At 46.6% G+C, this 25,902-nt stretch overlaps 1 protein-coding gene across 5 annotated transcripts in view; it reads left to right on the forward strand.

The window, feature by feature from the left end:
- frya (furry homolog a) overlaps positions 1-25,902 on the forward strand; it is a 69,212-nt gene that overhangs the window by 12,152 nt on the left and 31,158 nt on the right. For all 5 annotated transcript variants that reach the window (XM_079731547.1, XM_079731551.1, XM_079731548.1 and 2 more), the window contains exons 2-29: positions 1,463-1,662; positions 5,097-5,150; positions 7,617-7,756; positions 8,137-8,227; positions 8,443-8,522; positions 8,628-8,708; positions 9,902-10,070; positions 10,333-10,431; positions 10,719-10,817; positions 11,621-11,722; positions 12,068-12,171; positions 12,590-12,698; positions 12,835-12,921; positions 13,703-13,874; positions 14,335-14,467; positions 14,799-14,906; positions 15,801-16,056; positions 16,870-17,055; positions 17,365-17,451; positions 17,807-18,066; positions 18,756-18,969; positions 19,536-19,660; positions 20,141-20,198; positions 21,021-21,112; positions 21,204-21,376; positions 22,497-22,657; positions 23,892-24,002; positions 25,122-25,276. In XM_079731547.1, the coding sequence (XP_079587673.1) occupies positions 1,463-1,662; positions 5,097-5,150; positions 7,617-7,756; positions 8,137-8,227; positions 8,443-8,522; positions 8,628-8,708; positions 9,902-10,070; positions 10,333-10,431; positions 10,719-10,817; positions 11,621-11,722; positions 12,068-12,171; positions 12,590-12,698; positions 12,835-12,921; positions 13,703-13,874; positions 14,335-14,467; positions 14,799-14,906; positions 15,801-16,056; positions 16,870-17,055; positions 17,365-17,451; positions 17,807-18,066; positions 18,756-18,969; positions 19,536-19,660; positions 20,141-20,198; positions 21,021-21,112; positions 21,204-21,376; positions 22,497-22,657; positions 23,892-24,002; positions 25,122-25,276 (3,706 nt within the window). The remainder of the gene's footprint in view (positions 1-1,462; positions 1,663-5,096; positions 5,151-7,616; positions 7,757-8,136; positions 8,228-8,442; positions 8,523-8,627; positions 8,709-9,901; positions 10,071-10,332; positions 10,432-10,718; positions 10,818-11,620; positions 11,723-12,067; positions 12,172-12,589; positions 12,699-12,834; positions 12,922-13,702; positions 13,875-14,334; positions 14,468-14,798; positions 14,907-15,800; positions 16,057-16,869; positions 17,056-17,364; positions 17,452-17,806; positions 18,067-18,755; positions 18,970-19,535; positions 19,661-20,140; positions 20,199-21,020; positions 21,113-21,203; positions 21,377-22,496; positions 22,658-23,891; positions 24,003-25,121; positions 25,277-25,902) is intronic.

Here is a 25,902-nt window from a genome sequence, read left to right on the forward strand (position 1 = left end):
TTCCTACCTAAAGGAGCAGAAGTCAGCGTCACTAGACTTTTTTTTAAAGTTTCATTCACTTTACTTTCGCCCCCCTTTTCAGAATTTCTTCCTTAATGTCTAAGTACATCAGCTCCTGTGATGACCACATTCATGAATGTGCTATCATTGAAAGTGCTTCACCTTGTTGTTAATGTGGATTTTCTAGTAAATCTATATGCTTGCAACTTTTCAATACTAAATATAAAAAACACTGAACGTTATGATCAGTTAAGCAGAGTAGAATAGTTCACTGTTGTAGGGCTATATCGCTGGAAATTGACAAAATCAATGATCACTTGATCATCATACAGTATATTATAGTAGTACAAATCATTTTTGCTGATGATGTGCATTAATGTGTAATAATAATTTGGATAGATAGTTTGATCATTGCATATCAAATGTCTAAAAACACATCAGATATTTAAAATTATACTGATTATATTAATATTGCGCATACCTTTTCATCTTTTAAAATGTTTATAATAATGAATAATGCATTTACATCAACGTGTTGTAACTCTAATACTCTAATGACATGTTTATGATTATAGAAATGCATGGTTGAAATGGTGCTTTGTCAGCCAACAAATGTTCTCTGGTATACAATTACATGTTTTGGCAATAACATTCGACAAGCTGTGATATGTGACAGTAAATCATTCCTGTTTGAGGGTTTCTTGTTGTCGCACACACACTCACACATCCACACACCCACACAAGAACACTAGAGAAAGGGGGGCCCTTTTCATTGCGTAATCAATCTTGTTTGCCTGTCAAAATAGCCTCTATGTTTCATCCTGCATTTAACAGTGTTGAAGTGCAGCTAACCATAGCATTGATTCATGCTAGGTGAACATTTGTCACAATGCTTATTAGAAACGCGTTGACCGTCCTCCACTATTTATTTCTGCTAACGTCGTTGTAGGTTCACCAAGATCAAATCCTGCCGCGCGCGCTCGGTTTTGAGCGCTGATCCGACAGCATGTGTTATTCAACGTATCGCCGGCTCACTCTTGGGTCACGTGCTGCACAGATTCCCTCGAAGGTCAGCTGCAATAGCTTCAGTTGCCAGATGAAAACACCAGCTGCCCACCGCAATGTTTTAACTTTCCACACATGCACTGCTCCAGCGACAGGAGAGAGGAGACCAACGTCAGGGCATGCAGGCAGGATATTGCCCCCCTGCACAGACTGCCCCAGGAATGAGCACCATGTTGGGAATGAAATGGCTACGGTTTCAGCAGCCTTTCCCCATCCCCTGTTTGGTGATCTTTGGGTTACAGTAAACACAACCATGTTCCTTAGCTCATGGCCTTAGCTCACCTTCTGCTTTCCACAGGGGGGGGGGGGGGGGGGGGGGGGGGTCCTCAAGCAAACGCTAGCAAGCCTGTTAAGCTAAAATGTGTGTTGATGTGTGTGTGTTTGTTTTGTGCTCCAGCGTCGCCCGTGGGGAACGGATACTCCAAGCCCCCCATCGCTCCGGTCTGCAGTCCCCTGGGAGAGAAGGGCCCCCCAGCCATGACGCCCATCAGCGTGGACCCCGAGAGCAGGCCGGGCGAGTTCGTCCTCAAGAGCCTGTTCGCCAACTTCACCATCGCCTCCGAGCGCAAGATACGCATCATCATGGCAGAGCCACTGGTGAGTCAGCAGAAAATGAACACACACCAGACACACAATGACGGGACAATGGCTGTGTCAATATTGCCCTGAACATCCTGTTTATCCTGATTTAATTTCTTCACAGTGGAGCGATTCTGTTTGTGCACCTTATAGTTAGTGTCTTTAAAAGCAGGCTTGTTAACAGGAAGACAGTGTGCTCAGATGCTTATGATGAGATAGCATATGGATGTAGGAGGCCACATTGGTAGCGCTTTGCTAGCTTATTGCAATCGACTCAATGAATGACTTGTTTAAAGCATTGGTATCGGACTAGCCGTAAAGTAATGAACCCTTGCTTAGTGCATGAAAGATGAAAGGCAGGGTAAGCCCTCTTGTAGTTCCAGGTCAGGATGGATGAAGACCTTTGTGTGAAACAGGGCAGCAGGCCTACTGTCTGAGAGTCTTTCACACAGGGGACCAGCCCACTGCCCACACTTCACCCTGTGTGAAAGGTTGGCCTCGTATGTCAACGTCCTGCTAATGAAACTCATAACCGTGAATCCCCCACAGGGATCTATCACTGCAAAAGGCTTACATCACTACGAGACATGGGTTCAGCTGCTGAGGATAACGTTGAGAAATGGCCTGTGGTGTTTTTTCACTGCAGTTGTTTTTGTAGTTCTTTGTAGTTTGTAGTCAAGCTGGTACGTAAAGGCATACAGAGGGATTGGCCATGGCACACTGAATATACATATCATGGTCAAACTGCAGTTAAAGTCAGTATCCAACAGCATGGTCTGTGTTCCCACAGTCTGGCTGCCTTTTAACAGTCCGAACATACAGATGCTAGTGAGCTCACTGCAGTGCTCAGGGAGGTGCACCCACCCGATTCTCAAGGCCCCGTCTCCCTGTTCCAACCCAGAGGTGATGCCCACGTTTAGATATGCCCGATGTTCTCAGTTTAAGTACACAGTCGTTCTCTGTGTTAACCTGGCAGGGATCTAACCTGTGGGTGCTCTGCCAATTGATTGCATCATCCCGCTGTTGTTTTGAATATGAATGTGGTCGTGCTGATTTGGTTGCGCCTGTTTTCTCTCACTGCATACCAATAACATGCCGTTGCAGTTTTTGTCGCTGGTTGCATTTCAACAGTCTCTCTAGGGTTCCACAGATTGTAATAATATGTTTCCGTTGCACCCTTAAAACAATGATCGAGGCTCCGTGCTTTCCTCCCGTAATGCGACGATAATCACATAAAAATGTTGAAGCGATGAGGACCGATGAGGAATGCCCTCCCTGGGATCCAGAGAAAGGTCATGCCACTCGCTTTTAACCACAGCGGCTGGAAAAGGGTGAGCGGTGCCAGGAACAACCGTGATAAATACACCGGGGTGACAGATAGGTGGCGGGGAGCCTAGGTCAATGGAGGGAGGGTTGCCCCTCACCAACACCACCCCCACAACCACCACCACCAACACCGCCACCACTAACGCCCCCAACACCGCCACCCCCACCACCACCACCACCTCCACCACCTCCACCACCACCACCACCACCTCCACCACCTCCACCACCACCTCCACCACCACCACCAACCCCACTACCACCATCCTTAAATGTCTTTCAAGAGTCGATAGGGCTTAGGTATCTGTCTCTTTGATGCCTACAGGGATACTGTGGACAATGGGAATAGAGCCCTGTACCTTTTTGCCTGAAGTCCAACCCCCCTCTAACCCTAGACTATCCGGGCTCCCTAAGTGCTTTCAGTCCGACCGTGAGTGTTGGCTGAGTGTGACAATGCAAGCAGTGGTCGACAACTCTGTACCAAATGCCTTAAGTCCCTTCAGAGACCTAGCCCTTGCCTCTGGGTAGAGCTAATGAATCCAGATGCGGGAGCCAGGATTCTTTTGAGGACTTTTACTTTCTCGACCCTGGAGGTCTCAGCTCTGCTGAGTGGTGCTGGAGCTGGCAAGGAGCTGTGGGCCCCGGCCGTGGGTCTGCAGGGAACGGGGATAATGACCTCAATTACCTAATTACAGCGCTGCTGTTGCTTCCTCTGGCTCCTGTAGGGAATCGGTCCCCTATTTCCCTCATTAGGCTATGCCATGGTGCTTATTAGAAAACGACGTATCCCCCTCTGCTCTTGATTATCAGCAAACAAGAGTCGCTATTTATATAGTCATTCGATTTTCACTTTGTGGGGTGTGGTCGTGCTTTGAAACGCGGAGCCGGCCTTTCTGAATATGAATAATGCTGAATCAGGCTGCAAACTGGGCCAATGTGGACATTAGAGGCCTATTGTCAGCCTATCAGTGCTGACTATTGGTCAGGAGGAGACCAATAGACTTGTCCCATGTGAGCGTTTGTCAACATCAGTTTCATCAGCATTACGTTTTAATTGGAATTCCAGTTGAAAAGAGCCTTTTTACAGTCTACAGTAGGCGCTGGCGAAGATTAATCGATGCAGATATATTGCAGTGTTGTCTGGCCACCATGACACCACAGAGATACAGGAACTTTCCCTCAAGGTTGGGGGACGTATTGTGCATTTTTGCTAACACCAATATTGGGATAAGGATGGGAATTTGATATACCGTGCAGCTGTAGATTTCCTACAACATCTCACAGTCAGCTACTACTGTGTTCGGTTCAGATAGCACAGAAAGTAGCACAAGCTGTTATGAAACAGACGTTTGTTTATTGCGATAAGAGTTAGTTTCGAGCTTATTTGAAACTGGAGTTAGGCTATTTCTAAAAATAAGCAGGCAGGTTTGACCAGGTTGTATTCATTTGAAATGAGCCTTTGGCGCACACTGAAAAGTATGGTGTGAGGTCTCAAGATGTTTCACTGTATGCCTACCAACCACATCCGGGCTCTTCTTTTTTGTTCTTGGGCGCTGGTATGCTCTTCCCTCCCTGCTCCCGTCGTTCATTTGCCAGGATGGCATCGTAACCCCAGCCACACGTAGCAAGATCATTGACCATCCAACTCTGTCAGAGCAGCCGTCCCGCCACCAGTTCACCAACCAGTCATACTTGGGAAAACTTTTATCACGATTACACTTGAAAGCGAGAACTGTAAAGTCTGCGAGGGGCCCCTGATCTGGTGTGTTTGACTGCACTGTTGAGATAATCACAGGGGGATTCTGATGACACGTTTAAGACACAAAAGTCCAAACCCAGAAAATATGTGGAAGAAATACATCGGAGTGAAGGCCGCTGTAATGGGGGAACAGCGTTAGTGTCTCATGGTTAATGGACTCAGGATAAGGCTGAAGGCGCGTCTCTCTGATCATTAAACCGTGATGAAGGACTCCTCAGAACCTCATCCTTCATCCTCTTCACTCTTACGGACGTGTACAATTACGTGTCCCAATGAAGATGATGGATCTTTTTTTTCTTTTAGGTGTGTGATTGTGAGTATTTGAGTAGCTACACCGAATATAATGTTCCCTCCTTTTCTTTGATTCCAGGAGAAACCATTAACCAAATCACTGCAGAGGGGAGAGGATCCGCAGTTCGACCAGGTGAGTTCAACACAATACTCACAATACTGAACCCTCGTTTTACATTCTGGTTGACTTCCACTACACGCGTGAGATATGAGATACATGAAACACCAGGATAACATTTAACAAAGGAAATATATAAAGTTTCCCCGTTATTAATCAAGATGACCACAATTTAGTTGTCTTCAACATCGTTCAGCTGATATTTAAGTGGCCCAGTTAGTCATCGTGTATTAACTTATCCAGGGTGCGATTTGTGAAAAAACCAGAGGGGGGGATAATTTTGAGAAACATTTTAAAATGTTTCAAAATGAAGACGGACCCTGTGTATTTTGGTTGTTAATTATTATGATGTAATGGTGAAAATAGTTTGGGTGGGGGGGATAATTTTTATCCCCACCGAGGATAAAAATAATTCAGCAGAGGGTAGGACGTGTAAACCAGAGGGGGGGATAATCCCCACCATCCCCATCGGCACATCGCACCCTGAACTTATCTATGTCGAAAACCAGAACAGAGAACATTCTTGCTAATATTGAGGAAACACTGGCCTTATTTTTAGGGTCCAACACACTAATTGCCCACTGAGTCGATCCTCTCCTTCTAACCCCGCCCTCTGGCAAGGCACCAGCCTGTCGCGGGGGGAGGGGCCTGAAATGGGGCTACTCATAACCCTACAAGGAGTCCTGTAGGCCGCGGCCGGGGCCAGGGGCTGTTTACCTCAGGGTCTGGCCGCGGCCCAGGTCTAGGTGTGTCCGGGGGCAGGCCTGTGGGCCCCGGAGAGGAGAAGGTCCTCTTTCAGGGCCACAGAGCGCCGTTTGTGTCCTGGCCTGGGGCGCGCTCGCCCCACTCCCCTCACAGAGCCCGGATTCTTCTCGGGGCCCGGCGTCGAATGAAGGCCCTGCAGTGTTCCCCCCCCCCCCCCCCCCCCCCCCTGACCCCACCTCCTCCTCCCCCAGAACACTCCTCCTCCCCCACTTGCCCTCTCGCCCCCCCTCCACACCCCCACACAGCCTCTCCGCCCTTCCTGTGTGCCAGGGAGCTGCACCGTCTCCCGCCCTGCCTTTCCTTCCTGCCACCCAACCCCCATCCCCCTCACCCACCCAGCCGTCCCTGACCCATCACTCCCCCCCCAGGGGAGAGGGAGAGAGAGGGAGAGAGAGAGATACCACCTAACCGCCAGAACCTGTGTACCCTCTCTATTTTTTTATGATCAAGTACACCCCTCTCTCTGGTCTGTTGCCTGCTTAACACATGGTCTGAACGTTTGTTCATGTGCTGATGTCAGGAAGGTTGGCATTTTGGCCAAGATGTCTGCCTAACCCCTACCTGCCAACAGCTACCTACTAACCCCTACCTGCTAACCCCTACCTGCTAACCCCTACCTATTATCCCTTACCTACTAACCCCTACCTACTAACCCCTACCTACTATCCCTTACCTACTAACCCCTACCTGCTATCCCTTACCTACTAACCCCTACCTGCTAACCCCTACCTACTAACCCCTACCTACTAACCCCTACCTACTAACCCTTACCCACTAACCCCTACCTGCTATCCCCTACCTGCTAACCCCTACCTACTAACCCCTACCTACTAACCCCTACCTACTAACCCCTACCTACTAACCCCTACCTACTAACCCTTACCTACTAACCCCTACCTACTAACCCCTACCTACTAACCCCTACCTGCTAACCCCTACCTACTAACCCCTACCTACTAACCCCTACCTACTAACCCCTTCCTGCTAACCCCTACCTGCTCCTTACTGACCTGTATACGTATTCACCCTCTAACCCCTACCTGGTCCTTAAAGGGGACATCCAATGTAAAATGAATCTGGGATATGTTTAGCATGATAACGAGTTGGAATGTTCGTTTGGGAGCAAAAAAGCGCATATAAACGCTATAAACTTGGAACGATAGGGGCACGTCTCATGGTAAAAACTAAATCGCTATTTTTAACCACTTACAAGGCTAGAAGTAGCCCAACACTCCTTTGGTAGTATAATAAGGGTCTTAACATCTAAAACGAGGCATTGACAACTTTGTAAGGGTACAGATTGTTTATTAAAAAGGACATTTTTTACACACAATACCATCAGTAGTTCACCCATCAACGCCATCTTGTCTTTAAGACTCAATAAGTAGATTGGCGAACACAGAGCTTGCGTGTTGTTGACGGATCTCAAAAGCTCTGTGTTCGCCAATCTACCTATCAAACCCCAGATCCATCTTACAACGGATTTCTACTTTAATGACATGTATCTATATTTACTCTCTAACCCCTACCTTCTCCTTAATAACCTGTATCCGTATTGCACTCTCTAACCCCAACCTGCTCCTTAATAACCTGTCTCTGTATTCACTCTCTAACACCAACCAGACCTTTAAAGCAGATGCTTTTGTCCATACGTAACTAACAAAGTTACATTACACCTGAATGACTGCCTTCTCCCCTTGTGTCTCCTGTGTGCAGCTGATCAACAGCATGAGCTCCCTGTCCGAGTACTGCCTTCCCTCGATCCTGCGCACGCTGTTCGACTGGTACAAGAAGCAGACGGGCCTGGACGAGGAGTACCACGAGTACCGGCCCCGCGCCAACACCAAGCCCAAGAAGTGAGCTCCAAGTGGGGATGTCTTCGGGTTCTGCTGTGGTCGCTATGATTTAGACATTTTTTTTTATGATTATTGCGATGAAATCCCTTTTTGGAAAAATACAACCGCAGATACTTGGGATTGGAAAATTTATAATTTTTTTATTTGCTTCATCACTCGTATTACATATATACAAAAAAAGATAATGCTGTTGGGATTGCTAGGAAATCATTGATCATCTACAGCTATAAATACATTTAACTTAATTTTTTTACTGTAATTAGGTAAAAAAGTTGTCTGTATACGTGCAGATATTGAGATAATGAAATAGCACACTGCTTAACAAGTGACGGTTATCCATTTCGTGATTGGAAACATGTTTTCTTCCTTTTCTCCTCTAGTGATGAACAGCAGAAGGATTATTTACTTGAAAGGAGAGATCTGGCCATAGACTTCATCTTCTCTCTGGTCCTGATAGAAGTATTAAAACAGGTGACCCCCAAATAACTGCACATTACACCGTGATATAAATGAATGACTTTGTAAACACAATTGTGCCATGTTTACTTCACACAAATTCAAATTGATATGTTTGCAACACAACTATGCTCTTTGAGACCGGCTTCAGCTGGCACCAAGAGACTGTTTTCCATTCAAAACCAACATGACACTCTGTTTCCCATGACACTGTTTCTCTCCCTCCCCAGATGCCACTCCACCCCGTACTTGACAGTTTGGTTAACGAGGTCATTAACTTAGCCTTTAAGCACTTTAGATACAAAGAGGGGTAAGCTCATTTCATTGTAACACTCTCTCCGTGTACGTCTCCCTCCTGTTGAGGTGGAGCGTTGCTCTCTAACCTCTGCCTGTTCCCCCTGCCTCCTCTCCACAGATACCATGGCCCCAACACTGGCAACATGCACACTGTGGCAGACCTCTACGCTGAAGTCGTAGGAGTCCTTGCCCAGGCCAAGTGAGTGCAACAGTGCTACGGCCACCAGCGCTAGGGCGAGGCAGCCTGTCGTTGAACGCAGTGCTGCATGCTTTTGAGACCTTCAGTTTGACTTGAAATTTAATATTTACTGTGTATGTCTTTTCATTGCATCAAATGATGATGATGATGATGATGATGATGGAGATGGTTGTGGTGCTGGTTTCTGATGATGATGAAGTGGATGCCGATGACAATGATGCAAATCTTTTCGTAAAAAATCTAATTTTTATCCTTTTTGACTGTTATGCGTACAACCAACTAGGACTGGAAACGGATGTGTTTGTTTATTTTAGACCATAACACACTCAGGCTCCTGCACACACTCTCACCAGAGAGAGAGAGAGAGAGAGAGAGAGAGAGAGAGAGAGAGCCCTCTCCCTCAATATACCCGCAAGGCTCGCGTTATATTGGAGGAACTGTTTGAAATCCGATTAATCAGATTCATCAGATTCAATCATTGTACTTCCCTGGGAGTGTGGTCTTCTCTGGTCGCCTGGCGGGCAGAGTCGTCTCCAGATACTGTGCGGTTCTCCCAGGTCAGGTCACCCCAGATACAGTAGAACACACACGTTCCTCAGTGTCGCCAAGCCCCAGGCTCCGGGGGATGCTCACAAGCGCTCCCCTGATGGACGACCTTCCCAATTTAGCCCAATGAAGGCATTTTGTCTCGGGTTTAAATTTGGATTGTGGTTAAATGGGGCCTAAATGGGGCCGAGTCCTCCAAAGACCTGGGTCCGGGAGGGTTTATTCCTGTGTGCAGACTAACTGTCTGCCGCCGCCGGGGCCAGAAGAGGACGATATTCATAGAAGTTGTGTTGAAACGTCAAGTATTTTGGACCTTTTATGACCTCTTCCTTTCTGCTGAATCAAGGGGGAAAAAAACATGAGAAGGAGGCTCTAAGGAACATCCTACCGGGATGAGTCTTTACTTAGCCCAACTCTTAACCTATATTTGATGCCATTATGTCTTTACATGGATCGAACTGTGAAGACAGACAGGAACGTGGGTGGATGAAGACATGTATATTAGGGTCAAACCTCGGGTTGGAATTTGACGGACCCTTTGCTGTGCGTTGTGCGTCCCACCAGCGGAGTCAGGATTCCCTTCAGCCACATATAGATGTAATGTCATGTTGTTCATGGTTGGGTGGTGTCCTCCTCCTGGTCTCCAGGTTCCCGGCGGTGAAGAAGAGGTTCCTTAGTGAGCTGAAGGAGCTGAGGCAGAAGGAGCAGAGCCCCTACGTGGTCCAGAGCACCATCAGCCTCATCATGGGCGTCAAGTTCTTCAGGATCAAGATGTACCCTGTGGAAGACTTTGAGGCCTCCTTCCAGTTCTTGCAGGTAAATGATCACATGGGAACCTGAAAATCTTCAAGTTAGTCAGTTTTATATGGTTCTTTCTTCTTCATTCTTTGTTGTGGTGAATAAGCTCTTTTCGTAAAAATAAAATGTCTCCAACGGAATCTGAAGAAAATAATCATTCAAACTTTGTGCACCTTGTTCCCTGCGACAGAAACATTATCTGGAGAACATGAATTCAGAACTAATATGAATGAAGATACAAATTCTAACACCTCATTCCATTCTCAATTTGTCTCTGCAGGAGTGTGCACAGTACTTCCTGGAGGTCAAGGACAGAGATAGGGACATCAAGCATGCCTTGGCCGGCCTCTTCGTAGAAATCCTAGTTCCCGTGGCGGCCGTAAGTGTCTCCTGCCAGGCCGTTCAAACTGACATGACTTGGCATGGCTTGTGGTGATAGAACCATCTCTTTTGGGGGCGGAGACTCTGACCTTCTGAGCTTTGACCTTTCTCTATTCATTTATAATCTTTGTCTATTTCTTTCTCTGTATCGTACTTTATATATCATCCTTGTTGTGTTATTTCTCTTGTGAAGCACTTGCTCAGCACAGTTCATTTGATTTTGCTCTAAGTTCGATTGACCGATGGATGGCTTGATGGTTTAATGTGATCTGTGTCCTGCCCCAGGCTGTGAAGAACGAGGTCAACGTCCCTTGCCTGAGGAACTTTGTGGAGAGCATGTACGACACGACCCTGGAGTCGTCCTCCAAGAAGAAGCACTCACTGGTCAGTCACCATCTCCTCAGCCACACTCCTGGGTTGGCCCGTTTAGTCTTGTTTGTTTGTTTGTCATTACACCCTCGCCCATAGACACTGTAACAGCCTCAGCTTCACGCCTTGGCTGACTTAAAGAGTTGTGGGAGTCTAAGTCAATCCTGTGCTGATGCTCTCTGTCATCTGCAACGTTTATAAACCGTAGGACAGACAGTGTGGCTCTTTATACCAACCGGCATGTCGCTTTCTATTTTAAATTCATTAGACATTCTTGAGATTGACTCATTGCGTCCGCAACGGTGTGTAATGAGCTCAAGTTGCACCGAAGAAAGAGTGGGCGCCGGCGCTCAGCAGGAAGTGGAAGTGAGGACTGTGGTGGTGAACGTGAGAGGATGCAATGCAAAGTACTTCATTAGCATCAGGGCCAGCATGTCCACACGGGTCACATGTCCTCTGTGGCCGTCCATCTGGTGTCACAGTCAGACAGCAGCCCCCAACTGACCCTGCAGAGGACTCCCAGTCGCCTGAGGTAGTTTAAGATATTATTAGAAGACCTTTCTGTCAGTCGATGTTCATTACATTACCTCACATCGGCTTCCACATTTTAGGAAAAGAAGGTATGGGAGTATTTTCAGGAGGCGTTTCGTAATCTCATCTATTCCCTGAAGGCAGAGTGGAACGCCATCCATTTTCATCCACCCCTGGGCCCAGTTTAATTAAAATAACCTGTCTAGTACTACTATATCACTGAAGGATCCATTTATACCTTGGGGGTGCTCCGAATCTGAGACTATTGTTATCTCTTCTGTCCTCAGGCACTGTACCCGCTGGTCACATGTCTGCTGTGTGTCAGCCAGAAGCAGTTCTTCCTCAGCCGGTGGCATATCTTCCTCACCAACTGCCTCTCCAACCTCAAGGTAACGGAACCTCTCCGCCGAGTCGTCATGGTAATGTAGTCAAGGCGACATCTGAAGACGTCCAGCTTGGTTTAAACGAGACATTGTCTTGATGCTCATTCTAAATCTCGTAATAAAGTTGGTCCAAGGCAGTGGTTTAGTTGATAGTAGTGGTGGTACATGGCTGCGTACTGTGTTATAGTAGTAATTAGGTAGTTTTGGATTAGAACTCAAATGCGCTTGAAACTGAAACAGTCAATGATCATAACCCTATAATTACAATATAAATACTCAACGACAAATACTTTAATGCATCCTAGTCTGTTGCTGTGCCTTTCTGACTGGGTTGATACACTTTTTTTTCAGAGTAAAGACCCTAAGATGGCCCGCGTAGCGCTGGAGTCTCTGTACCGTCTGCTGTGGGTCTACATGATCAGGATCAAGTGTGAGAGCAACACAGCCACCCAGGGGTGAGCTTCCTGTTCTGGGTGTATTCCAGGGATCTGCTGGTCTGACAGTAGACCCAGTAATTCCTCAACTCGGTGGTCAATGCAGACCCAATTGATATTGAGTGGAAAAATAGTGCTTAAGTAGGAAATAACACAAGATAATATTCAACACTATGGAAATATGAGGATTTTTATATTAAATGAATGATTGAGGTTTTAATCATTTTGATGTATTTATATATGTTTCTATGTGTAATTGATGTATATATATGTTTCTTTATGTCATTTATGTTTAGATATGTTTAATATATTTAATGCGCATTATCAGTAATTGAATGAGGCTTCGCATTAAAAACCTGCAAAAACATAACATTTGCTGGGCATGTGTCTGAGAAACCTGCCCAGTGTGCAGGTTTAACTCTGGTTCTTCTGTCTGCAGTCGTCTCAGCACCATCGTCTCCACCCTCTTCCCTAAGGGATCTCGCAGTGTGGTGCCCAGAGACATGCCACTCAACATCTTCGTCAAAATCATCCAGTTCATTGCCCAGGTAGAGAGATAACCCTGGACAGTGATCAAACATACCTGGGTCACAGCCGTACTATGTGTGCACACATGAATAGGCTTTGGGAGCTATTGATGTGAATGTAACATATGTATACGCTTTCTCTATTGGGAACCTGCAGGAGAGACTGGATTTCGCCATGAGAGAGATTATCTTCGACCTACTCAGTGTTGGAAAACCAGCGAAAGCCTTCAGTCTTAATCCAGAGGTATATTGTTGACATTTTAGTTCTTCCACTTCATCTGCCTTATAAAGTTTTGAGTCTACTGGGGATTTATCCTTCTTTTAGCTTATGGTGGTGATGGAATATCAACCACTGTTGCCACCTATTGTCACATATACTGAAATAACTTTAACGAGCACACAAGATTTAATGGACACTTATTAAACAATTAGTCAAGACAGCTGAATCACACTACTCTTAAAGAAATAATAATAATTATTATTATTATCTCTATTGCCATTTATGTGTATAATCTGTTTGTTTCATTACTCATATAATGATATTATATGTGTATTATATATATTTAATTCACGGGTCTTCTCAATGCCGTGGAATGCTCCGTTCACTTGCATGGGCTCTTCACAACTTCCGGTGGTGAATTATATTTGATAATTCACCGTTACTAAGTATAATTGACCGCTGTCCGGGAAAAAAATGACTTTTTGCCTCTAATGACGTCTTTGGTTTCACTCCGCAAGTAGTCCGGTAACTTGTCAACCCCAGCGTCTTCGGTTGCTAAGCGACGTCAACGTCTTTGGCGGACTATTTCTCGGCTGATCACAGTACAAATGCTGGTAACAAATAAATTGTAAAAAGACAAACCGTGTGCGCGTCGTTGACCTGTTCGCCCCGTCGGGGCTTATTTCCCCGATAACGACCGGCGTTCTATACATTACCCCTTACATAATGTACACATAAGTAACGACCATGCACACAGCCGTGGCTGGTGAAGTAACCGTGGCTACGTGGTGTGCTGTGGTCCCAGAGGATGAACATCGGTCTGCGGGCGTTCCTGGTCATCGCCGACAAGCTGCAGCAGAAGGACGGAGAGCCCCCCATGCCCAACACCGGCTGCACCATGCCCTCCGGGAACACCCTGCGCGTCAAGAAGACCTACCTCAGCACCACCCTCACCGACGGAGAGGCCAAAGGCATAGGTAGGGGGGGGCACCAGGTTCAGGCCTCAAGGAGTCAGGGCATAGGAAGAGTCAGGATGAGTCAACTATCTTTAACTGTTTACTGTTGACTGTTTACTGTGTCCAGTTTCCTGTTTCCTGGTTGCTGTTTTCCGTTTACTGTTTACGCTTTATTATTTACTGTTAGCTACTTAGCACACGTCATTCAAAGCGACTAACAATTAATACAGATACATGTAATGAACAAGCAGGTAAAGGTTAGTGAGGCTGCAGACACAGGGTATCGGAACAAGTGCCTCTGAAGATAACACATTTTTTTAATGTCTATATTTCTTGGACTGTAGTCATTTCTTGGAACACGGAGGGTCGTCTGGTCTTTTTGTGCCCTTCGAGTAGCCGTAGTTACTGTTGATAATCCGGTTATGAGGCTGTTCTATTCCCAGTTTAACTCCCCACCACTGTGTCCCCCCGCCGCCTGCAGGCATGTTCCAGTACTACTTCCAGGTGCGGAAGGCCATCGACAGCATGCTGAGACACCTGGACAAGGAGGTGGGTCGCTGCATGATGATGACCAACGTCCAGATGCTGAACAAAGAGCCTGAGGAGATGATCACGTGAGTCCAAAGCTCTGCAGAAAGCCCTCCGCTGGTGACTCACACGGCGCTGATGATGCAAGTGTTAGAAGTTAGCGCTGTATGACGGAGTTGGTAATAATAACAATCTACATTATTTATGAGACTGGATGTGCACGATTATTATTATCATGGTATTATGATATTTTGATACGATGGCTGTGATGATGACGATGATGAGGATTATTGTTTATTGTTGATTTATGATGGTAACGTTGTACTTGTAAGCAGAAGCACTGGTATTAATAGTACCAGTAGAAACACAAAGGTCCCCTAAAGATGGAGAGTGAACCTAGAACTCTCTGACCCACAGAGGAGAGAGGAAGCCGAGGATCGACCTGTTCAGGACCTGTGTTGCCGCCGTTCCCCGGATCCTTCCGGATGGGATGTCCAGGCCGGAGCTGGTCGACCTGCTCTCTAGGTCTGTTATCAACAATAATCACTTGATTCATACATAATTGTTTTCATTAATTAATTAATTAAATGTTATTTTTTGTCATCTCTTTAGGCAATATATATTTAGAAGCTTTTATTATTTTTTTTTATAAAAAAATAAGTTAAAAAAGTTCTACACATTGAAACAAGTAAAATAATTAAAATAGAAACGAGTGAGGCTACACAAATAAAAGATTAAATAGAAAATCGAGTTGAAATGCTACTGCAAAGGAAATATTCTTGTATTTGTATGTAACATTTCCAACCCTGTTAATGTTGCTTATAGTTTTTATCCACAACGTGAATACACCCTTTGAGGTGTACAAGACGCCATGTAAAGGCTTGTTGCAGTGAATGAGACTGAAGTCCAAACTAGAACATCAAGTGTCTATTACATTATGTACCACCACAGCGAACTCCGTATTTACACGGCGGTGCTAAGTGTTGCTGCAGCTAACAGTCAACTGGAAATGCTTGAACTACACAGAGGTGTGAGTTCAGACGCTACTGCGACATTCAGCGGATCTATACTCTAATAGACAAATTAAATCTAAGGTTTCACTCTGTGTGCAATCAATTTTGTGAGAACCACAAATTTTTCACAATATTGAGAACTACATTACATATCATGATAAAAATATTCACAACCATAATGTGCATCCTTTTAATAAACACCTTTTTCATCCTTTTAATAAATACCGTTTTCAAAAGACGAGGAGCTCCTCGTCTTTTCAATTAATTGATAAAAAACGTTTTTAATAAATGAAGTTATGTCATGGGCACTATAAAGTTTATATTTTTCTTTCTCTTCATACAGTATTTATATGCACAAGCTTTCGTTAGCATATTTTTATTAACCTGTTCTGGGTTCTTCTGGCAGGCTGACGATCCACATGGACGACGAGCTGCGACTCATCGCCCAGAACTCGTTGCAAAGTCTGTTGGTGGATTTCCCTGACTGGCGTGACGACGTCCTGTTTGGCTTCACCAACTTCCTGCTGCGGGAGGTCCAAGACACCCATCAGGGCATGCTGGACACCTCCCTCAAGCTGCTCCTGCAGCTCCTCGCCCAATGGAAGCTGGCCTTGGTCGCCCCTGGGAGGATACAGGAAACGGCTAAGATACACACGGCTGAGGTAGAGCTAAACAACACTTAAGCAACGTGTTCATTCAACACTCTCACTAGGTCACTTTCACAGGTTTTCCACTCAGAGGTTCCTGCTGGATCGGCCCACTTTTATATGTTCTCTGTCACTCTTTCAATGTTCTTCAAACAATCAGGCGATCAATTCATACATCAATCAACACTCTCACTCATCACTTTCACAGGTTTTTTAGTTGGATGTTTCTTCTCGATCCGCACCATGATATTATGTTTCTCTGTCACTTTCTTAATGTTCATCAAAGGGATATCTTATAATAATAATAATAATGGATTGAATTGATATAGCGCTTTTCTAGAAACTCAAAGACGCTTTACAGTGAAGGGGGGACCTCACTAACCACCACCAGTGTGTAGCACCCACTTGGGTGATGCACGGCAGCCAACCTGCGCCAGAACACTCACCACACACCAGCTTGAGGTGGAGAGTGAGGGAATTAATGAGTCAGCCAATTATACAGGGGGATGATTAGGGGGCCAGATTGAATGACCCTGGTTGGGCCAGGACACCGGGGAAACCCCTACTCTTTGCGATACGTGCCCTGGGATCTTTTATGACCTCAGTGAGTCAGGACCTCGGTTTTTTACGTCTCCTCCGAAGGACGAGACGTCTTATCATCGATCCATGCATCCACCTTCAATAAGCCATAAAGTTCTGAACTGATAACAATAACAGTTGCTTTTCACGGCCTTGCAGCATGACGTTAAAAGCCTCTGACATGTCTCCTCCAAAGTCCATCCTCCACCAGCACACCATGAACCCGGTCCTCCCCTCTGTCCCTCCCAGCTGTTACAGGGGGCCCCCAGCGGCCCCAGGGGCCCGGCCGAGCGGGGCTCCCACTCGGGCGTGCTGCACGCGGTGGAGGGCCTAGCGCTGGTCCTCCTGTGCTCCTGTCAGCTCAGCACACGCCGGCTGGCGGTCTGCATCCTCAGGGAGGTGCGCTGCCTCTTCATGGCCCTGGGGCAGACGGAGGTACGTGGCGGATCACACGGTCCCTGGTTCAGAACGCCCCAGACAAATGGATTCAACGAAAGGATAGTCATGTGGAATTCAAATCACCTCGGTCACCAATGATTATTAGGTCTAGTTTGAGATGGATGTTCAGTTTTCAGTGTCTGGAATTGGATATATGTCACGTTTCTAAGTTAGACATTAGTGTACATTTTTTATTAAAAGGTGATTTCAATTGAGATCAAAACCAAATAGAGACGTCGAGGCTGTTGTTCAGGAATCGGGGTGCTTAATGGTGATTGTGGGTTTTTAATCTCTCTTCAACTGAAGGATGACAACAGACCGATGATTGAGATCATGGACCAGCTCAGCCCTGTGATCCTGCACAGCTTCATCAATGTTGCCGTGTCCGACACGGTGAGTTATTCACTCACTTAACCAAATGGCTTTCAGTCCCTCATTACAATCCATTAAGATTACCATCTTAATGTATTCCGTCTGTAATGTGGAGGGAAACAGAGAACCGCTGTGTCTTGTCTTCGGAAGCACAACCAAGTGTCGAGTTGTCCGACGTGGCGTGAGGAATGCATTATCCCCCCCGCTGCCTAGTCGACGGAGTTTGAGCCGGCAGAGAATTGCGTTCATATGGAAATCCCTGTTAAAACATAATTGCATGCATCTAAAAAATATCGTTTGCATGCATATTTTTATACGGACCTCACCGTGAACACAAACCAACACTTGTGACCTCCTCTCCCCCCCCCCCCCCCAGGCCTCTGTCCCGCCGGGCCACGGCGTGGACCTCCAGTGGCTGGTGGAGTGGAACGCCCTGCTGGTCAACAACCCCTACGACGTGCGGAGCCCCTCCCACGTCTGGATCTTCGCCCAGTCCGTCAAGGACCCCTGGGTGCTGTGCCTCTACAGCTTCCTCCGTCAGGACAACCTGCCCAAGCACTGCCCCACCGCCCTCAGCTACGCCTGGCCCTACGCCTTCACCCGCATGCAGCTGCTCATGCCCCTGGTCGACCCCAAGTAAGCCCCCCGCATCCACCTCCACCTCCACCACCACCGCCACTACCACCACCACCACCCCCACCACCACCGCCACCTCCACCCTCTGTCCTCCCCATCCCTGGTTCTTTAGTGCAACGACGAGATCAGGACATTCCCATACGCACTCAGACAGCTTATAGCGTGAGCGTTTTAGCCTTTGTCCTCTTTGTCCTCTGCTCTTGTCTGTGCTGTGCTGATATTAGAGTAACACCTCATGACTCCGGTCCCCCAATGGGAGTTCAAGGGAACACAGAGAGCCTTCTAACCGTTCCCTCAGCCATGGTGGCTGGTTGTACTAATGACATCAGTAATACACCTTGTGCCCAGCCTCCATTCCAGTCCTGAAGTCCCAGGCTACGTGTCATTCCCTCTCGCTTTCAGCCCACTGTTGACAGGGTAGTTTATTGCTGAGGGTGTTTGATTCCCAGACCAAAGGTAATAGTCTAGCTGGAGGCTTTTCTCGAGCAAGAGGCCCTAACCCCGCCCTGCCTCTTAATGACATGTTTCTCAGTTTCCCTTCGGACGAGAGCCTTCTCAACAGCTCAATTGCCGTAATAACAGTAGCTCCCGCCAGGCAGTCAGACAGTGGATGCTAAAGGTTTCACCCAATAGCCACGCCCGATTCTGCTCTCGTAACGTCTCCTCCCCCCCCCCCCCGATCTGCCTAGCAACCCGGTGTACGCCAAGAAGACCAGCACGTCTGCCGGGGGCGACGGCTACGTGGCGCTGTGGAGGAACTACCTGATCCTGTGCTTCGGCGTGGCCAAGCCCAGCATCATGAGCCCCGGCCACCTGAGAGCCTCCATGCCCGATGTCGCCACGGCAACCAGCGCGGGTGACAGCGCTGGCGGCGGCGGCAGCGTCCTCCTCCACGATAACAAGGTACCTTCACCTCCGGCGCTCCTGCCTCCTCCAAGCGGCCATTGTTCTCCTTGTTCCGCCCCCCCCCCATCAGGATCAGGTGCTGAGCCCAGAGCTGATGTCTGACCTCGGCGGGTCTCAGGTTACACACAGCATATACAATCCCTCCCAAAGGAAGGGAATACGAAGCGCACAGATGAATGATTCCTGGTTTTGGCTGGTCGTGGATTGGTTGTTCAGCTTGTTGGTCTGTAGATGGATGGTTGGTTAAAGTAGTTAAGTTGGTTGGTAGATGAATGGTTGGTTAAAGTAGTTAAGTTGGTTGGTAGATGAATGGTTTGTTAAAGTTCTTAAGTTGGTCTGTAGATGAATGGATGTTAAGTTGTTGTCATGCAGCACTTTTTGCCTCAATTCTAATTGTATGACTTTAAATTCTCCGACTCACTTGTGTCGTCATTTAAAGGCACATACATGACTGGCTCTTTTTTGTTCTTCCAAAGAGATATAAAACAGCTTTTAACAACAGGGTGCTTTGGATCTTCGTGATTGGCCGCGCCGATCATGTGACCTGTGTTTGTCCCCCCCAGTCCATCGGCAGCCCGTCCATGGCCTGGCTCCTGAAGCAGCTGGCTCCCCTGATGAGGGCCGAGAGCCTGGAGCTGACCGAGGCTCTGGTCCTCAGCTTCGGCCGCACCAACTCCCTGATCTTCAGGTGAAACACAGAGACCCGTCACAATGGAAATATGCGGTTCACGGGCATGATAGTGTTTTGGATATTAATTAGGGAAACCTTGAGTGGTTAGATCCAGTTGAAACGGGTCAGCTCAGTGTTATTTCGGGGCCCATGTTTAATCTGGTCTTTGTTAATGGGGCAAAAAGCATTGCCATGGAAGTCACCACACAATGCGTTGCTTTCCCAGTAATTAAAGTACGCGGTGTCCTGTGTTGGTCTGGGTTTAAAGGAGCTCAGCAGGGGATTACAGCGGAGCACAGGGCTCCTGCCATTTCATGGCCCATCCCTTTTTTTTCACAAACCCAAAATATGTTCAGTTTGTAACCACCAAATGAATGCAATATTTACTGTGGTTTGTATGTAGTTAGCTTGAGTTTTCTCCTCAGTGTTGTGGTGACTAGTAGTCTTGAGTAGGAATCTGTTTCAGTTGGAGTCATGAGTCTTCATGTCTTGACACAGGGAGCTGGTGGAGGAACTGCATCCCTTGATGAAGGAAGCACTGGAGCGGAGACCCGAGGTCGGTCGCCTGTTTGTATGGCTGGTTAACTGACCGCCTGGTTAGCTGACTGGCTGGTTGTTTGGCTGGTTAACTGACCGCCTGCTTAGCTGACTGGCTGGTTAGCTGACCGCCTGGTTAGATGACTGGCTGGTTGTATGTATGGCTGGTCGTGGATTGGTTGTTCAGCTTGTTGGTTGGTAGATGAATGGTTGGTTAAGTTGTTAAGTTGGTGGGTAAATGAATGGTTGGTTAAAGTAGTTAAGTTGGTTGGTAGATGGATGGTTGGTTAGAGTAATTGAGTTGGTTGGTAGATGAATGGCTGGTTAAAAGTTCTTAAGTTGTTCTGTAGATGAATGGCTGGTAAAAGTAGTTAAGTTGGTTGGTAGATGAATGGCTGGTTAAAGTAGTTAAGGTGGTTGGTAGATGAATGGCTGGTTAAAGTTGTTAAGTTGATTGGTAGATGAATGGTTGGTTAAAGTAGTTGAGTTGGTTGGTAGATGAATGGTTGGTTAAAGTAGTTGAGTTGGTTGGTAGATGAATGGCTGGTTAAAGTAGTTGAGTTGGTTGGTAGATGAATGGCTGGTTAAAGTTGTTAAGTTGGTTGGTAGATGAATGGCTGGTTAAAGTTGTTAAGTTTGTTGGTAGATGAATGGCTGGTTAAAGTTGTTAAGTTGGTTGGTAGATGAATGGCTGGTTAAAGTAGATGAGTTGGTTGGTAGATGAATGGCTGGTTAAAGTAGTTGAGTTGGTTGGTAGATGAATGGTTGGTTAAAGTAGTTGAGTTGGTTGGTAGATGAATGGTTAGTTGGTTGAGTAAAGCGTCCCGTCTCGTTGACCCAGAACAAGAAGCGTCGTGAGCGCAGAGACCTGCTGAGACTGCAGCTGCTGAGGATCTTTGAGCTGCTGGCCGACGCCGGTGTCATCAGCGACAGGTAGCCCCCCCGCCCCAGTCCTCCCTCTGGCCCCCGGCCCCCAGGGGCCTCCTCCACAGTGTCTCACTCAGTGGATGTTTGTCTGACACAGCACCAGCGGGGCCCTGGAGCGGGACAGCCTGGCCCTGGGCGCCTTGTTCCTGGAGTACGTGGACATGACCCGCATGCTGCTGGAGGCAGAGAACGACAAAGACGCAGAGATCCTGAAGGACATCCGGGCCCACTTCAGCACCATGGTGGCCAACATGGTGCAGTGTGTCCCAGGTAGAGGCGCTGTAGCCAGTGGGCCGTTGACGGCAGCTCCAGACCGGAGTTACCATACAAATCGTTTGGACCTCAGAATCATGTGGCACTTATTACACTGATACATTTCAATGAGGCTTAGTTATTAGTTAAAATATAGAAAAATTAATTTATATATTATATTATATATATATATATATATATTCTTATTTTTATAGAAAAAATAAAAACTCTATTTGTTTAATCTGGTAGCATCAAACTATCTGCAAACTATCTACAAACGTCATTGTTCCTTATTGTATTTTAATTTCATGATGAAGAGGTGCATTCTCCAGTCATGAACATGCTTTTCATGACTACTACTATCACATCGGGCCTGTCCTTTTTTATTTGATCGTGTCACAACAACTATGAAAACAATTCTCTAACCTCCGGCTAACCTCGTCGGGCAAATCTCCCCACTGAAAGTATCTGCTCACTTTAAAACTCTTTCTGGGGGGAGGATGTCTATTAGAGACCGTCAGTCCATTAGTGGAACATCCCGGCTGGCCATTATAGGATTATGAATTATTAAAAACGGGCCCTCAATCTGTCCCGGGCTGATGCTGTACAGTCTAACAGGAGAACTTTAACATTGATCTCCGTTTGGACATATCCCACCAGGGAACGGGTTCCAGAAATAGTTTATGAATTAGAAAGAGGGTTCTGTAGAGACTAAGGCAGGTGATCACTCACACTGTACCAGCTCTAAGCCCCTCTCGCTGGAGGAAACCCATTAATGGATGTACACAATCAGAACGAAACACAAGACATTAAGACATTAAAACATTAAGGGATAAGAATACCATTTTTGTACAGCATTGTGTTTCTAGATGTAGGACATTATGCATTTAGTAGACATTAGATCATCAGATGTATTACGCCTGGGTCTATTTGTGTTCAGTCTTGAAGGTTAATTTTAAGTGCAGCCCTCTCTTTGCAAACTGCATTAAACATTACATATATTGAAAATATTGTCCATTTCTCTCCCGTATGCTGACTCAGCATAGTGAGCCAGACATTGGCACAGGGCTTGTTAGCCTTTCTGGCTAGTTCTGCCGACTCATGCTCCCCTCTGCTCCACTTCCTCTTCTCTCTCTAGTGCACCACAGACGCTTCCTATTCCCCCAGCAGAGTCTTCGTCACCACCTCTTCATCCTCTTCAGCCAATGGGCCGGCCCGTTCAGCATCATGTTCACCTCCCTGGACCGCTACAGCGACAGGAACCACCAAATCACCAGATATCAGTATTGTGCCCTCAAGGTAAACACCTTCACCCAATGGGAGGCTCCCACCCTGGGTCTGATTCAAATGTTGCATTCAGTTCCCCCACCCAGCCAGCCTTTAGATCCAAAATGGAAGCATGATGCCCACTGGGTGACTCAGGCCCTTCTCTATGACCTCCTCAACCTCTAGGATTTTCCCCTTAAGGACCAAAGCATTGCTCTGCCCAGAAGGTAGATTGACCTTAATGGTTTACAACATATTATGTATACATCAGGCATTTATAGTTTGCTACCATCTGTTCAATATAATGCACTGTTCAATTATGCATTTTCCTTCACTGCTGTCGGCCAACTTTGTTTCGATGACTTAGCCAAAGCTAAACTGGACCCCTCAACGTCTTATCTTCTAATTTTAGCCTGTGCCATAGTCTATACATAGAGGTTAAAGTCATTGCAATGGCGACACATAGCCCCGTTAACGCAGCAGCATATCAGGTCTCTGCTGGGAGACGCTGCTATCGCCTGTAAACAGCTTAGCTCATTAACAAAACAAAGTTACTGCATTGCTTCATGGCCTGAAGTGCTGCTGGCCATACTAGGGTTTTAAGAGCAAGCATGTTTGACTCATTACCCAGAATTCCTAGAGGTGTTTTAGAAGTGTAATTAGAATTTACATTTTGTACTTTGTTTAAGACTGTGTTGACCCTTTGTTTATTTAAGTTTTAAGACACTTGTAAAGAAAGTTTGCTCTTTACTACACTGTTATCAGCAGCGAGAAAAATTACTTATTAAAAATTACTTATTAAAAATTACTTATTAAAATTACTTAGTTAATTATATAATAAAGACATTGTTCTTTATACACCCCTGAAAGGAAGAGGTGTATTTAAACCAATCTCCCTAAGCTGATGCTTTGAATTACCCAACCACTTCTTCTCAGGTTGTTGAGACCCTACGAATACCCTAACGCTTTGATAAACACCAACGTGTACGACTAACCGAACAAGCACAACGCAGAAAAATGCCGTCCATAACATTTCAGCCTTCTCCTACACACCCCAGACGTTCTCACGCTTTCAAGAACCCGGCTGCCTCTGAAATAGCATCGCCGCAGTCCACTTCAGATGTCCCCCTCCCCCCACCTCCACCCCCGACCCCCCCAAAAAAAACAACAATTCACTCTCCCTGAACGGAATAGTTTCCTGAAATAACCGTTTTTCTTCTTCTAAACGTGTCTCCTTTCTAATTGTTTTCCCCCCGGTCCCATCCAGGCCATGTCTGCCGTGCTGTGCTGCGGCCCTGCGTTTGATAACGTTGGCCTGTCGCCAGACGGCTACCTCTATAAGTGGCTGGATAACATACTGGCCTGCCAGGACCAGCGGGTAAGTGGCCGGTGATTCATCGCGCCGTTGTATTGAAACAAAGAACCGACCCAGATTCGGCCCCTCTGATCGCTGGGGATTGAGGGCCCCCGAATCGAGGGTGGAAAGATACAAACGCTGACCAAAGGGGTGGGCAGCCAGGGGAAAGATGGCTTTTATGTTAGCGGTAATTTAATCATTTCGGCGTTTGATTTATTGAGGCGCAAAGTGTGGCACGTTTCTCTGTGGGTTAGTTGATTCACTCCTGATAAGAAGTAAAGTTGGTTTTCAGCTTGTGCGTCTGTGTTTACATTACATGGGTGTGGGTTGAATAGATGATATTGGCTTGGCTTATCGCCCAGAACAGAAGTTATTCATCTTCCTCTTGGCATGGCCTGATAGATTCCTCCCTGTGCCGCATCAAAACCAGGACACGCTTTTCAATCCCAAAAAACCTTCATCTTTCGAAAGCGGATAGCTCCTTAGAGAACCTCCCTTTGTGAACTGGATCAACCTTTGATTTACCAAACCAAACATGGCGGATACATGAGACACCACAGACAAACTGGAAATGGAGATATCACGTTCTCCCTCGCCCTCACTTTATAAATCTCCCCATGTGACTGACCTAATATTTAGTAAGATAGTGGAGCAGTCTAAAGCGGCCTCTGACCAAAGATACATCAGTATATCATTTAGTTTGTTTTTTATCTCCTCCACTATGTCCTCAGACATAAATCGCCCTTAAATCTTCAGGTCAAAAGATTGTTCTGGGCCCAGATCATCAACAGCCCACCACTCACTGCTACTGCACCTCCGTCTTAAAGCTCAGTTATGGTTCCACGTCGACGCAACGCAATGACCACGCAGGCGCTTCGATGCAGGCATGAACCTGTTTTGGTTCCGCGTCGGGTTTTAGTGAGCGGACCAATCACAGGCCCTGCTGCTGCATCGCCTCGATGCAAGGTTCCAATTTTTTGGAGGCGCACATCAGACCCCTGTGGTGGACGCAAGGCGGCAATGCGTCCCCCTTGCGTCGCGTCGACGTGGAGCCATAATTGAGCCTTTGCAGTGAAGCCGCGACAGGACGGGTGTTTTGGAACGCAGCCATAGTCCTGATGTCTCGTGTGGTCCTCCCAGGTCCACCAGCTGGGCTGTGAGGTGGTCATCCTGCTGCTGGAGCTCAACGCCCAGCAGGTGAACCTCTTCAACTGGGCCGTGGACCGCTGCTACACCGGGTCCTACCAGCTTGCGTCCGGCTGCTTCAAGGCCATCGCCACCGTGTGTGGCAGCAGGTAGAGCGTTCCCTCTGTCCTCGCCGTACAGGAGTCATGTGGTGTTTGTGTTCTTGAGGTTAATGAGGCCTTTAATGATTTTTTTTTCTTTTAATCAACCCTCCTGATAGCGGTTGACGACAATTGATTGTCAATGTGTTTTCCTGAAGATCAAATTCTTCTATTCTAAATAGATGTTGGTGAATTACCCATTTTGCCAGCTTGCAGTGCATTATGGGTGATGTACAAAGATGTAATGTTCTTACATGTAAGGATCTTACATGTAATGTAAGATCCCTTTGTAGTTTAGATAAAACTTAATTGTGTAGTTCATGTATGGCATCATTTTAGCATCACTTTTTAGCATTTGTGGTACAAGTTACGGCCTATCGAGACACTATGAAGTCATGCAGCTTTTCAGAGTAAAGGACCTTGAAATTCACTTTGACATCACATCAAATCGTAGTTAAATCTTGTGGTTTAGGCAGTGGTGTACGTTTCCCAGCCTGTTTGAGATGCAGCGCAGCATCCCTGTAACGGATGCCTTCAGCCACCAGCCTCGTTCCACATTTCCTCCGATAGGATGTGAACGGCTCTGGCCAGCGATCTTAGGGCTCCAGTTCTCCACCTCAGCTAATCCTCTTAAA

This window comes from Pollachius pollachius (assembly GCF_949987615.1).
Source record: "Pollachius pollachius genome assembly, chromosome: 3".
Lineage (NCBI taxonomy): Eukaryota > Metazoa > Chordata > Actinopteri > Gadiformes > Gadidae > Pollachius > Pollachius pollachius.